The sequence below is a fragment of the Alexandromys fortis genome, unplaced genomic scaffold (assembly GCF_014885135.2).
Source record: "Alexandromys fortis isolate MF-2015 unplaced genomic scaffold, M_Fortis_MF-2015_v1.1 scaffold_221, whole genome shotgun sequence".
Lineage (NCBI taxonomy): Eukaryota > Metazoa > Chordata > Mammalia > Rodentia > Cricetidae > Alexandromys > Alexandromys fortis.
The window spans coordinates 1,167,324-1,182,361 of record NW_026068096.1 but is presented as its reverse complement, the minus strand read 5'-3'; the positions used below and the strand labels follow the sequence as shown (position 1 = coordinate 1,182,361).

At 56.9% G+C, this 15,038-nt stretch overlaps 1 protein-coding gene across 1 annotated transcript in view; it reads left to right on the top strand.

The window, feature by feature from the left end:
* Positions 1–3,463: 3,463 nt before the first annotated feature.
* The window catches only part of Csnk1g2 (casein kinase 1 gamma 2), a 15,648-nt gene continuing 4,073 nt past the window's right edge, over positions 3,464–15,038 (top strand). Inside the window, exons 1-2 of the mRNA XM_050123284.1 lie at positions 3,464–3,716; positions 13,129–13,556. Coding sequence (XP_049979241.1) covers positions 13,370–13,556 — 187 coding nt within the window. The 5' untranslated portion in view covers positions 3,464–3,716; positions 13,129–13,369. The remainder of the gene's footprint in view (positions 3,717–13,128; positions 13,557–15,038) is intronic.

Genomic DNA, 15,038 nt, shown 5'->3' with positions numbered 1-15,038 from the left:
TTTTTTTTTGTAGACCAGGCTGGTCTCGAACTCACAGAGATCCGCCTGCCTCTGCCTCCCAAGTGCTGGGATTAAAGGCGTGCGCCACCACCGCCGGGCTCGCCCCATTTTCAGGCACACAGCGGGTCTATGTCGCCACTAAGCAGGTTGTAGCACTCTGCTCACAGAACCCATTCAAAGGCTCCTTAGCCGGACCTCCCGAAAGAGCCAGAGTCCTTTGTGCTGGCGAACCAGGAAGCCGCTGCTTATTTGTTGAAGAATCCATGCAGTTTTTACTGCGCCTTTCTTGCAAACAGAGCCTGTCTGAGAAACTGCTGTCACTAAGAAGCTGTGCTTAACTATTCTTTTTGTGTCTAGAATTCCTTCCCAGACTCTCTAGATTTGAAGCAGATTGAGTTGTCCACGGATTGAGTTGTCCACGTTGGCACCATTTGTTGACAGAGATTACTGTCCTGCCCAGTCCCATAGCCGTTCAGTGTAAACCTACATTAATAATAAACTAGTTGGCCTATTAATGCTCAGGCTTCTTAATTCTTTCTTACATCTTAAATTAGCCCATAATTCTTGTCTGTGTTAGACACATGGCTTGGTACCTTTATTAGCAAGGCGTTCTCATCCTCTGTGGCTGGGTCACAACTGCAAACTGAGTCTTTTGGCTTCCCAGACTTCTCCTGTTCTGGTTGTCCCGACAATACTTCCAGCCTGACTACTGGCCAATCAGCATTTTATTAATCCAGTACAACTGACAAACCTTTACAGGTACAAGACCATTGTCCCGGGGCTGGAGAGATGGCTCAGAGGTTAAGAGCATTGCTGCTCTACCAAAGGTCCTGAGTTCAATTCCCAGCAACCACATGGTGGCTCACAACCATCTGTAATGGGGTCTGGTGCCCTCTTCTGGCCTGCAGGCATACACACAGACAGAATATTGTATACATAATAAATAAGTATTTTTTTTAAAAAAGACCATTGTCCCACAGTGTGGTGGTGCAGTGTCTCTAATTCTCAGCATCCATACTGGAACATCAAAAGGGGTCTCAGCTAACAGGGAGTCTGAGACTCCTCCCTGCAAGAGTGACCTGGGGCTGGTCAAGGTATTTCTGGGACAGTCTGCCAACAGCAGCCCCTTGCACCTTAGGTGGGAGTCTGCAGCCTGCAGGAGTGGCCTGGGGCTGGTCAAGGCGCTCCTGAGGCCACCCTGCCAGCAGCAGCCCTTGTGCCTTAGGGGCTGAGATGACAGCTGCGGGATTTTATTCATTTCTGGATTCCCACTATATACTCATAGGCCTTGCCATTACCTAAAATTATAGGAAAATAATACTGAGGACCAGAGAGGGTAAGCGGTCAGTCCACAGTCACACAGCCTCTGCCTGGAACGACTATAATCCTGGCTTTAATAGGAATTTGAGCTGCACAGGGCACTGGATTAAGAGGCAAGTAACAGCCACAACCCAGGTAGACAGGGACAAAGATAGGGAAGGACATCTATAAAGGAAAAAGCCCAACTTCTCCACATCTGTGAGGGCTGTGGAGTTTACCCACCCATAGGTTGAGCGCCTATTGTGTGCACACTCCCGCGGGGCTCCCAGGACAGAGATACAACCCCGTCCACCACAGCTCAGGGGACAACCATGCTGCGGTGAGAAAGGAGAAGCGGCTGCACCTTGATCTTTGTGCTCCGCAGCCTCTGGGGCTGCACTCGGCTATAAAAGGCTGAAGCCTTCCCGAAGGACGCCTTGTGTATCTTCTAAGAGGAAAGCTGCACACAGTCAGGGGGAAGGGGCTGGGAGCTGGGCGCTCAGCAGCTGGCCGTCCTAGAGGCATCTGGTCAAAGCATTCACCCTTAGGCACGTTACCACCCATGAGATCATCTGACCCCAGGACTGGGGACTCCGTGGGGACTCCACAGCTTTAGCCTGGGAGTCTCTGCGGATTTGTGACTAGATAAGTCTCCTTCAACTGAACAGAGAAGCCGCGGGCAGGGTTCACAGCGCGGCCTTGGGTTCCAGGCAGGGCCTTGGGTAGCACAGGAGTCATAAAAGGACCCGGCGCTCTGCAACCACTCCCCGCGTTTATTTGAGGTGTGGGCAGACGTGCAGCAATGAGTTAACGAGCACTTTGAGGGCTGCACCAAATGCCTGCCGGCTGGAGGCCGAGCCTGTGCTTTGTAGGAGGCTGCTGGCCGGTTGGCCCTAGGTGACCCGCTACAGGATTGGGACCCCAAAGGCTCTGGCACTTGGGGATGTCGTCATGCAAAAGAACGATGAGAAAAACCAACGGGTAACGAATGGGTCATGCATGTCATCCGAGCACTTGGATGCTGAGGCAGGAAGGATTCCTATAAGATTCCTTGGAGTTGGAGGCCAGCATGAGCAAGGCAGTCTCCAAAAAAATATAAAACAGAATAAAGCTCGGCGGTCGTGCACACCTTTAATCCCAGCACTTGGGAGGCAGAGGCAGGGGGATCTCTGTGAGTTCGAGACCAGCCTGGTCTGCAGAGTGAGTTCCAGGACAGCCAGGGCTGTTACACAGGGAAGCCTGTCTTGGAAAAAATAAAATAAAATAAAAATAAAGTTTTAAATAATTAACACCAAGACGAACATCCCTAACTCTGATCATTTGCCTGTAACCAAATCGACAATTTCCTGGCTTTAGACGACTTTAGAATGCGATTTTCGTTTATGTAAGCAATTTCCAGGTCCAGCGCCATTCATTTCCGCTCCACCCCCCAGCCCACCCCACCCCCAGCCCAGGGAAACCACGCCCGTAGACACCGCCCACCGTGACGTTAGGTGGCGAGACAGTGACGTCACAGACACGGCTCCAGGCTGGCGTCGCGGAGACCGCCACGCGTCTCCATGGCAACGAAAGGGCGAGTCCCCGCGGATTTCGCAAACTCCTCCTTCACAAGGGTGGGGCTGCTGATGGAACTAGTCACAGTTCAGGTACGCTCCCGCGGCCACCTGTCTCTGGTGTCCCTTGGGATCCGCCTGAGGGCGGCTCGGCCTGTCCGCAAAACGCGGCAGCCGTAGTGCGGCGAACCCTCCCTTACCCACAGGCGCCGTCGCAAAACAGCATGCTCGCCACTCGGCCCCGCCCACCGAAATGGTAACGCTCTGCTCCGGCCCTCAACGCCCGCCCACTGGCAAAGCTCCGCCCCACTACCGTCACTCGCTCCTCCCACCTCAAGCCCCGCCCCTCCCTTGTGGTTAAAGCGCTGGGCCCACTTTCAAGCCACGCCCCCACCGTGTCGTAAAGCTCCACGCTCGCCTCCCAGCCACAGTTCTGATCGTCGTAAAGCTCCGGGCCCTTCAAAGTGACCATGCTGATATTGTCGTAAGGCCACGTTCCGCGCCTTAGGACCACGCCCCACGCTATCGTAAAGCGACGCCCCTTCCTAAAGGCCCGCCCCGCCCTATGACGTTACACGCGCACGCCTCCCGCGGCCGGGTCGCGCCGGCGCAGTGGCGCGCGCAGGCCGCCGCCCCCCGCTGGCCGACGCTGGCGGCGTAAGGCGCGCGGGGGCTCCGCGGAGCGGGCGCGGCGGAGCGGCGGAGCCCGGCCCTCTCCGCCGAACATGCCGAGGCCGGCCCCGACAGCGCGGGAGCCGGATCGGGGGCCCGAGCCGAAGCGCGAACGTGCGCGGGGCCCGGAGCGGGGGACGCCGCTCTGCTGAGCTCGGCCGCCACCGCCCGCGGGCCCCAGGCGGGGCGCAGGTAACGTTGCGCGTGCACGGTCGGCTGCGCCCCACCCCGCGGCGCCGGGACCCTGTAACCCCCCCACTGACCTCAGATGACCCGATCTTCGCACCGGGGCGCTCACCGTCCCCACCCTGCTGTTCCTGACTCGTGCTCTGCACCGCGCGACCCCAACTTCCTGTCACCCTGCCTCAGTATCCCTCTCTCTCTGACCCCTGATTTCCAGTGTCTACTGTTTCGCAGGTTCTCAACTCACGGGCGACACTCATGCGCCCCCACTTCCGGTCGCCCTCTTCCCGCGACCCCCATTCGGCTTTAGTGTGCCCCACACTCTGACCCCACTCGTGTCCTCGTGCTGACCCCCCAATTTCCTGTGTCTTCGTCCCAGGTGTTCAGACCACCTTCAAATCGCACGTTTTTCGTCATGTCCCCCCATGTCCCTTTTTGTCCCCAAACCCCTTTACACCTGGGTCCTGCCAACTGGGTCCGGCTCCTTGTCCCTCTACCCTCCCAGCCCTCTCCCTGATGTTCGCTCTTCACATTTGTGGTCCTGACGGTTTGTTGGGGGGCTTGGGGACAGTCATTGAGGGGGGGACCTGTTGCAGGGAGCTACTTGGGAACTCTTGGGCCCAGCTGCCTGCGCCCTCCCCCTTCCGCTCTGGCCACCGGCTTTGTTTTCCGGAAACACACGGATCAAGGAGGGAGGGGTGAGATGTCTGAGCAGGCTGCAGGATCCCTTGCCTGTACCTCTCTGTCCCAACTTTGTCCACGTCCACGGGTGACTTTCTCACAAGGAGATAGGAACAGTGTCCTCAGGGAGGGGTCTCCTGTGCAACCTGGGCTAGACCGAGCTTCTAGGTTGGGGGCAGCTGTTTTTCATCTTGGTGGCCTCCGGATGGCAGTTTGCAGGAAGCAGCCTGGGGGTTGGTGTGTAGGTGGAGGCGGGGAGACTTGTCGGTCCTCACTGAGCTGCATGCAGTCTGCTCGCCCAGCCCGGCACTCTGAGCTCCCAAGGCTGATGGGGTCTTCCTTGGATGTCTGTGGGCTGGGGACTCTGGGAGCTGGTGGCTGAAAGCACAAAGGTCTTGTTGGTATAGGAGAAACCGCAGCTGCCCACTGGGATAGTGCTGACCTGTTAGGTGTGGGGGTGGACAACTGGGCTTTTTGCCTGCCCTGGGGGCTTTGGTGGAGCTTAGAGAAGACTGGCGCACATAGGTTTGTGAGGGGGAAGTGTGCAGTTGTCTCCAGCAGAGCTGTGTGGTACTGACTGGTGGGTTTCCCAGGAGATCATAGGCACACAGTGCCTGCCATGGGTCTCCAGGGCCTTCCCACTAATGCTGAGCCTTGGTACTTTGTTGGAAGCCAGTGGGAGAGAACCGGAAAGACTATGCAAGAAAGTAGGGGCCCCCTGGAAAGGGCCAGACTCCAGAGCCCACTGCAGGCCAGTGGAGTGAGATTCAGGGCCTGTGCATCCCTATGCCAGCTGCTTGAGGATGCCTCTTGTTTGTCTGCTTTGATTTCACCTTGGGATGGTCACTTGGGCCCCAAGCATGTCCCGGAGACCAGCCCAGCCCTCCCCCTGCTCCTGCTTTCTGTGGTGGAGTCCAGTGCAGATTTCTTTGAAGGACCTGTGTCTTCTCCTCAATTATACAGTAATTGCCTCCAGCAGAAGGGTGTAGGGGAGGTTCTTGGTAACAGCTTCAACATGGCCACCCCAGCTTTGGAGACCACACGTGTTTCTGGAGAACTTGCATGTAGGCCCTGGCTGGGGAACTGTACCATACAGCAGGCAGGACAGAGCTGTGCTGGTGTTTGTTCTGCTGTGGTGCCTGCTGAAACTGCCCCAGACTTCGTCCTTCCTGCAGGGCTGGAGACCATTAAGAGACTGCCCTTACCTGTGTGGGGGCCAGACAGGGAGGAGGGAGGAAAAGCAGGATTAAGTGCCATGTATTGTGGTCTTTGGTGTCTAGATGGTATAGAACAAGCCAATGGCATTCTTGTTATCTGGGGGGCAGTTGGAGCCACTTGAAGGAGCCCCCAGCCCAAGAGTCCTGTAGCTGGGTCATGATGAGAAGTGGCTGGGGCTTCATCCAGATTCACCCACACATCTGATGTCCACTTAGAGGCCATGTTCTTGCTGGACCCAAGCCTTGTCCTTGAAGGCCCTGGGCATCAACTTGCCAGTAAATGCCATGAGCAATTTTCTCTAGAGCCTGTTGGTTGGCACTGGCACAGCCCTAGGCATGCGACTCCCAGTGTGTCCACACTCAGCTGCAAGCTGGTGGGCCTGTGGGCTGTGCTACGCCTGGTTTATAGAGGGAATGACTTGTGTTAATAATCCCGGGGACAAAGGACATGCTGGATGACTCCAGGAGGGATGTTCCCTGAGGAAGTTCCTGTCTGCGTGACCCTGTGGGTCCCTCTGGTACGCTATCCACTCTCTGTGACCTCCGCTATTTCCAGAGGCTGGGCATCTGCACCTGTGTTGTCCCCATCCTGGTCCCCAGGAGGCATCAGTCACTCTGGAGGCACAAAAGCAGGGCTTGACCTCAAGGTATGGTGTTGGGGAAACCTCAGCAGGTCTCCTGGAGCGTTTGGATGGCTACCTGTCACCTGAGGAAATAATCTGGCTGTGGCACTAGGGTGGGCCACGATCCCAAGGCCTGCAAAGATGTAGGACCAGTAGACCCTAGTCCTTCCCTCTGTATGCTCTGTCCCATGCATGGTAACCAGGAGGCTTCATCCTGGGCAGAGGCCACAGGACACCCGGGACACATAGCAGTCAAGAAGCCGAGACTGGGAGCCACAACTGTTACATCTGCCTATGTCCCCTCTCTGGCCCCATGTCATGTCCACGGGGCCCTCAGATCCCTCCTGGGAGACAGGAGTCACTAGTCCCAGTCCTGCGACCAGGACACAGCCTGAGGACAGAGTGATGTTTGGGTTTCACAGCCTCTCTGCTCTCCTGTCAGAGGCCAGGTGTTGTGAGTGGGCCTCTTATTCTTTCCTTTTGGAAAGAGGCCCCACACTGGGGAAGTAGTCTGTTCCCCTCCTCTGGAATAGGCCTCCAGGTTGCCTGGGGCCTCCTGCCCACAGCCTTACCCCTGGGGACAGCTCTGTGGCATGAGGCTGCGACAGATTGAGGTCACATCCTGTCAAATGGCAGCTCTTGCGGAGCCTTCAGACACAGGTCAGGGTCCAGTGGCAGCGTGCAGCCTCACGGGAATCCACAGTCAAAGCCAGGAACAAGATTGTCCCTGTATGGGGCTGTGCAGACCTGTGACTGTAGGACCCTAGGTCTGGCTGGGCCTGGGGCCTGGAGGTGGGAACTTCCAGCTGGGAGGGCTACCACCCACTGACTCCCTAGAGACCCCCTAAGGGTGTGCCACACCTGGCTTGGACCCAAGGGGGCAGAAAAGCCATCTTTTTTTCTTTCTTTTTTTTTTTTTTTTTTTTTTTTTAGATTTGAGAGACAAGGTCTCAAGTGGATTAGGATGCCTTGAACACCTGCTCCTGCTTCCATATTCTGAGTGTGGGGTCCTCGTGCTTGGCTCTTGATGCAGGGTCTTGTATGTCTCAGGTGTGCATGTGGAGGTCGGGGCAACTTGGAATTGGTTCTCTCCTTGAATGGTTTTGTTTTGTTTTTTAGGACGGGGTCTCTCTGTAGCCCTGGTTCTCCTGCTCTCCAGAGATCCACCTGCCTCTGCCTCTTGAGTGCTGAGATTAAAGGTGGCACCACCACCAGTGAGCTTTTTTTTTTTTTTTTTTTTTTGACAATAGGGGTCTCTAGCCCTGCCTGTCCTGGAGCTTACTGTGTAGACCAGGCTGGCCTCCTTCCACATTAATGCAGTTTCCAGAGATCGAACTCAGGCTGTTAGGTTTTCACCAAGCCCTTTACCCACTGAGCCATTTCACCCGCCATTTTCCACGTTTGAGATAGCAACTCTGTAGTCCAGGCTGGCCATGAACTCATGCCTGCCCCAATTACCTGAATGCTGGGACGTAGGTTTGTGGCACAACACCCAGCGAAACTGTTGTTGAGCCCACGTCTCAGGTAGCCTAGGCTGGCTAATGTGTAGCTGAGGATGGCCTTGACTCCTTGACTCCTGGGATTTTGCTCCATGCACGTTCTCCTGGGGTTACAGTGAGAAAGATTGGCGTACTCCGGGGAGAGCTAAAGAAAACCCTAGCACAGGTGCAGGCCTGTAAGGGTTGGGGGGCAGGTGCAGGAATCAGGACCAGAGGGTTGGCTGTGTCAGGAGCCCCCAGAGTCCGCAGTTGCCCCAGGCACAGAGGGACTGGGATCAGAGTGACTGTGTCCCACAGAGCTTGCAGGTGGCTTGCAGCCCCAGGCGCTGGCCTATTCTCTTCCAGTCATCAGGCTGTGGCCTGTGCTTCCAGTGGAGGCACACCCCTGTGGGCTCCTGGGAAATCTGCATACAGCCCTTGGCCGTTGGACTACGCCCCTAAGAGGAGGTGTGGCATGGGCAGGGCCTCTAGGACAGACTACGCCTTTGGGTGGGTGGCTGTGTGCCTCTAGCTGGTGCCTCACCTAGTGCTAGGCCCTCCACACACTGTGTGCGCCTGGACAGCCCTCCCCTCAGGATTAAGGTTTGTGGTCTCCCCCACCCCAGTATACTGTTATTAAAATGTCAAGACCAAGCATGGTGGCTCATGCCCGTCTTCCCCACACTTAGGAGGCAGCTAGGGTAGAAGTGCTGCCCAAAATCAGCTCCCCAGTACTCAGATGCCACCTGTGGGGCCAGGGCCTTACACGGAGCTGGCTGTGCTAGCTAAAGTGGCAAGCTGGGATTCAAATGCGAGATGGCTCGGTAGCCGATGGAGAGTTAGTTAGGAAGACGCATGTGCACGTCGGTCCACACTGCTCGTGCCTGAGACTGCAGAACTGCAGGTCCCAAGCTGTTCCTGAGAACCACCCCTGAGAGGCCTTGGTGACCGCTCCTGGTGACACTTGGAGAATTCCCAGGGGACAAACCCTTTACCCCTGAATTTCCTGCTGGGTAGGAGCCTACGACTGAGTTGTCCTTTGTAGCATGGGTTTGATCTGAGCCCCACAGGAGCTGGTGGTCCATGTGATCATTTCCTGTCATAATATCCGGGTGTTGTAGGAAGCACGCAGGCCTCTGCTGTAGACCACAGTCCGTACCTGTAAGCAGCCGTGCGTGGGCTGACACCAGTTTCGTGGCTTTAGACGGGTCTGAGTGCTGGGCAGCACCCATGACCCATGGTTTCCTGAGAGCAGAGTCAACCAGCCCCCAGTGTAGAGGGTACAAGACCCAAGGTCTCGGGAACTGACGCCGTCTGTCGGGAGCAGGAGGGAGGCCGTGTCCCTCCTGCCCGTCTTCGCCTTCAGTCACTCTGTAGTTTATGCTGTAGAGCTGTCTGGGTGTCGGACACAGCAGGGCAGTGGCTGATTCTTTGCCCATAAGGCATGCATACCAATTGTCAGGCCTGTGCACACCCAACTTCCGACAATTCCATGTGTCAGCGCGTGTCCAGTGTGTGAATGTGTGTGAGCATGGCGGATATGGTGGCGCACGTGGCTGGGGTTGGCCATCTCTTCTCTGAAGTCTGTTGATGGGTCCTCCCAGATGGTCTCCCAGTGCTGTGGTCCAGGCCCTCAGCCCTTTTCTGAGGACTGTCAGCCCAGGTGTTGGTGAGCCCCACACTGGCTCCATCCACACTCATCCCCAGCTTGTGTCTCTGCATCTTTGGGGATAATGATGCAGGAGCAGGTGAGCTGTAGTGGTATTTGGGGTACCTTTCTCTAAAGACAAGGTACTGAGAAGTCTGGCCGTTGCATGGGCCTGTGTAGGACTCGCCCCTCCCCCATCCCATGAGCCTCATGGGGCAGACATATATCTGTTTTGGTCATCAGATCACAATGCATAGCCCCACTGGCCAGGTAGCACCACACCTTGTAGGCCACGCTCCTCCTTTCCTTTCTTGGTTTGAACCCCAAGTTTCTCTAGCTGTTTTCCAGGACTCGGTGCTGGGGAGTCCTGGTGTGTCGCATCCTGGATCTGCAAGAAACAGGAAGTCCATGTTGGGCTGCCACTCAGGTGCAATAATTCAGGGCTGCAGCCAGATCCCCACCCTCTGCAGGACTCCCATGGTGGGTGTTGTCCCTGCTTGTCCCCTCAGCGGGGCACCAGGTCTAGCTTGGAAACTCCCGGTGACGTCAGCTAGGGACTGTGACATCACTGGAGATGCAGGGAAGGGGCTTGGGCCTCCAGCAGGGAGCAGCTGGGGTCCCAGCAAGATGGGGGACCCCAAAAAGAATAGGGCAGGTGCGTGCTGGGGCCTTGCAAGGAGGGGTGTGTCTGGTAGGAATCCAACCTGCTGTCAGCCAGCTCCCTGAGTGAGTGCCATGTAGCTGACCTCCAGCCTAGTCTTGGGCAGGCCAGTCCAGCTTTAACCCTGAGCCTGGGCTCACCCCTGGGGACAGCCTGGGCTCTGGGCCTTGTGGGTCCTCCCAGGGAGGCTTTATTTAGGGCTGGGAAAGCCTGCCTGTCTTCCTAGGTCTATTTTTAGCTACAGACTTCACCCAGAGCCAGGGCTAGCGGCACTTCCTCTTCTCTGGGGTCCCAGGTCACTCCTCACATGCTCAGGTGTGCCTGAGACACAACTGCTTTTCACCAGGTTGTCTGTTCCACTGACCCTCGGTGCTGGAGTGACAGCTGTCTGTGGTGGTGTCCTTACTCTCTGGGTGTCATGGACTGCCACATAGCCCATGTCTGCATAGCTGTTCTTGTGAGTGAGGAGCAGTGGCAGATTGGTGCCGTGTCCACTCAGGATAGGGGCAGCCTACTTACCCATAAACACCGTGGTTCAAGGGCACAATAGTGTTGTGGGTCCTGCTTCTTCCAGCCTGCCTGCTTTGAGCCCGCCATTGCTTGGTGTCCTGTGCAGTCCTGTAGATGCCCGTTCCCTCTGCGCATCCTAGTTGGCCCCAGCATGGTCTGCACTGCCTGTGCTGCTGGTGTGCAGTTGATGTTGTCACCATAGGTGGGCAACAGAGTGAGGGTCACGTTTGTGTGGTGAGTCCTAGGCTAAGGCTTCTGTGCCTGCGACAGGCAGCTCTTCAGGTCACAGGTTTGCAGCTGGCCTGCCCCGTTCCCTTAGATTAGGGCTGTCTGTCTCCCAGGAGAAAGTGGCACTCTGCTCTGCCAGTGCTAACTCCTGTGGCCCCTCCGGCCTGAAGAGACAGCCTCATCTGGGTACCTTTCTCTCTCATCCTTGGAGTGGCCCTGCTGCCTCTGGTGATCTGGAGTGCCCCATGTCCTTGTGGTCCCTAACATTGGTGTCTTTACTAGTCCTTGCATTTGACACAGCCAGGTGTCCATGCGCTAGGTCTCCTGATGTCACTCACTGCCCCTGCTCAATGCTGCCTGCTTCGTCCAGCTCTCCATGCTGCTGGGCCACATGGCGGGACTTCACCTGCCCTCTGCAGAGGTGCACTTGGGAAAGGCGGGGGACAACTGGCTCCCCAGGCTGCTCTCTCAGTGTTGGTGATGTTCTGTCTGGGGCTTGAGGGGTGTGGAGGTCTGAACAGGACGAGTGCTGGAGGGAGGGCTGCTCCCTGTAGATGTTTGCACCTTTCTAAGTGGTCCTTTCTCTCCCGAGTACATGAGCCCTGGCATCCGTGCAGGGATGCTGGGGTGGGTGCTAGCCCGAGAGTGCCTCTCTGTGTGCAGCCCTTACAGTTCTCTGTTTACTTAGCGTGTGCTGATAGGGAGAATGGATGAGGGAGGAGATGGGGGTCACCAAATTCCCCACTGAGCCGTCATCTTGCTGACCTGTGATAATGTTCTGGGAGCAGGGTGAGCTCCTGGCCCTCCTGCCTCTCTCTGCTCCTGTGTGTTGAGACAGTGCTGTACATCTCTGCATTGGGATGCTGTGTTAGGATGCTCAGGCTTCCTGCACACTAGGGAGGTGCTCTGCCTGCCGAACCTCAGGTAGCCATGGACGTCATGGCGATCATGTGGACGCAGAGGCTCTGGAGGGAGTATTCGGAGTGACATTTGCCCAAGTATGCCCCTTGCTGGGTGGGAGTGAAAAGTAGATGGGTTTTCTGCCGTGTAGCCTTCATCAGACTCAGCTGGCCTCTGCCCGCCTCTCCTCCACACCTGCCCCTGGTGGCACACCGGTCCCGTGCCACAGTCTCTCTGGCAGGCCTTCTGCTGCCTCCCATGCTCTTGAGAGTCAGTGTCCTGGTGAGGAGAGGGCAAGAGGAGCGGCCTAGCCGTCAGGAGCTCCTCCCCATGGCATCCATAGTAAGGAGGGGGATGCTTCCCCCAGGTGCTGGGCTTTTGTGGGTGTCCTCGGTGGAGTGCAGATCCTGGGTAGCCTGTGGTGTAGCTGTTGGCATTGTAGAGTCCCACCCCTGGTTTCTTTGAGTTCCCTTTATCTTTAGGAGAGGCCCCTGCTACATACCCAGGAAGGAGGTTAGACTTTTGCACTGGGCAGCCAGGCTTACTGCCCAGGGTTTCCTTATGCCCCTCAGTGAGGAGGTGCTGTCAGTGAAGGCTCGGAATGATACGATGGCCACTGCGGTCTCCCGTCCTTCACTGTACCAGTGGGCTGGCCACAACCCAGCAGAGTAGTGTGTAAATAGAAGTCAGCAAACAGACACATGACCACCGCCTAGATGGTGCTGGGCGGGGCCCCAGTGCGTGGGGATGGGATGCTGGGAACACTGAGCAGGAAAGCAGGCCGGTGGCCCCTCCAGATGTGCCCCAGGAGCACATACAGCTGCACGTGGCCTAGTGGGTGCAGGCCTAGGGGCTCATCCCCTGCATGAGCGCTTGTGTTAGAACACACTTGTGAATTCATCTCTGAGTCTCAAACCAAACCAAACCCACGGCCTGGGCAGCTGCTCTGTTGCTGAAGTGTTCACTTTGAGATTCTGGAGATCTGGTGACTCTGTACCCACATAAAAAGCAGGCTGGCAGATCTCTGAGATCGAGGGCAGTCTGGGCTACTCAGTGAGTTCTGGCCAGTCTAGTTCTGGGGCTAAGAGAGTGCAGGTCAGAGCAGCAGGGTCGGCACCCACTGCCTGGAGCCCTGCCAAGCCTTCCCTGTTCACCCAGCATTGTGTGCCATGTGCCTTCCTGCCTGTATGACTGGAGTCCCATCCCCTGCCCTCTTAGGGACACCGTCTGCTCTGCCACCTGCCACTGTTCCTGTCTTGGCAGCCCTGGTGTTACCTCTTAGCCTGGATCTGGCTTCCCTTTCTTGCTTTAGGTTTCCAAGGGGCCTGTGCCACTTGATGGCACAGCCATGTGGCAAGTAGGGCACATGGCTACTCCACTGTAATCTCTGGCTTCTGCCAGCCTTTGCCTGGTCACACCACAGTAGCTTTTGCTGCGATCTCTGTCCGCTAACCCGTGCCTCTGTTTCTTCACAGTGGGGCACCACGAGATTTAAGGCGGTGGGACCTGTTGGCAGAATGTCTTCTCTCTCTGCAAGTGACCCTGAGGCCACCAAGATGAGCGCTGCAGCCGGGCCTGCGAGCACACCCGGGTGTCAATAGCTGGGAGCCAAGGGGCCACCAGGCGCAATGGTGTACTAGGCCGGGCGCGAGCTCAGGTTTCGCACTCGGATCTCACGGCAGAGTCACCGTGGAGAGGCCAGGGTACCACAAACTTATGGATTTTGACAAGAAAGGAGGGAAGGGGGAGTTGGAGGAGGGCCGGAGAATGTCCAAGACTGGCACAAGCCGGAGCAACCATGGCGTCCGCAGCTCGGGGACCAGCTCAGGGGTCTTGATGGTGGGCCCCAATTTCCGGGTTGGCAAGAAGATAGGCTGTGGGAACTTCGGAGAGCTTCGCCTAGGTAAGTCCTGCATACACTCTGGTCCCTCACTAGGCTTTGTGGTGGTAGTCTGCAAGCGGCAGGGTGGGTGGAGTCACAACATCCCGGCCTTTGGCTCCTGAGCTGCAGAGACCAGTGTCTGACTGCTGCCTGGTCTGCAGGGCTAGTGCTGAGCCCATGTGCCTCCCTCTTAGGCGACTGGCCCCCGTTCACAGTAGTGCCCGGGAGTCCAAAGGTCCCTGGAACTGTCACATCCTGGCCCTGTGTAGGTTAGAGAAGACCTGTGTGCAGGCACTCATCCCAGTTCAGCTCCTTAAGATAAAAAAGAGACACCAACATCGTGCGCAGACCCATCAGGCCAGCTCAGGTCCCCGATGTCACCTGGAAGCGGGCCTGGGGAGGAGGTGGACCTTGCTGCAAAGGCAGATAGCTGAGGGCCAGAACACAGTGGCTGTCATTCTCCACTCCTGACTACTCATCAGCTGACACGTGCCATTCGATCCGCGAGGGCACTGATGTGGGGCACAGCTGCCCTGTGCATAGCTGTTCCTTCCTCTCCCGTGGGAGGGTATTGGTGGGTGTTGCACTTACTGGCCTGTTCAAGGCCAGCTAGGACCCCATCCGGGTGAGGGCCTCTGCAGTCTGCAGCCGCAGGTGTCCCCAGGCCCGGCTGTGATGGATATGCCAGACCACAGCCCTGAACACTCAGCCGCACACACGGGCAAGTATGAGGACACTTTAAGGGACCCCTGGCTTCAGGCAGTTGGGGTGGCCATGCACCACCTCAGGTCTCTGTACAGATCTGTGTAGGGACTTGGACAGTGTGAGTTAAAAGGTTTTCCACTGCAGCCTGTGCAGGAGCCTGTCTATAGGGTGTGTGCTGTGTGCTATGTGCTCCCGCGCTGACTGCACCAGCTTGTGCACCTTAACCTCTGTTGGAGTCCAGGGTCAGCGAATACTGTGAGTGCAGGTTAGGATGCAGTCGTGATGTGAGCCAGTGCCTTCCCTCTCCCCCGGCTCTGAACTAGCTTTATATCACTCGGTACCGAGGGAGGCCAGCCTGGCAGCACGTCGAGAGCTCTGCTCCCTCCCCATGACCCACAGAGTTAGAATAAGCTGCACGGGTGTTCGTTTCCCTGGTGAGTATGGGGTGCCTCTTGCCTGAGCCCCCATCCTCTTCCCGTGTGGAGCTATCCTGGCCCCTACTCAGGTTTCTGTCTGGCCTGGGGCCACTGAGCCCCTTGGATCTATAGACATAACTGTTCATTAAATGGGAAAATTGAAGCCCTATGTCTGCGCAACTTTCTTCCTCTTATGGGGCCATAGTCCTGTCCCCTGTCCTCCTTTTTCTTTTTAGACAGGGTCCCACTGGCCTGGAGCTCACTGTGTAGACCAAACTAGCCAGAATCCACAGGTACCCACCTGCCTCTGCTTTCCCGGTGCTGGGATTAAGTGTGCACTACCATGCCCAGCCCCCCCCCCCCGCGCCCCCCCCCCCCCCCC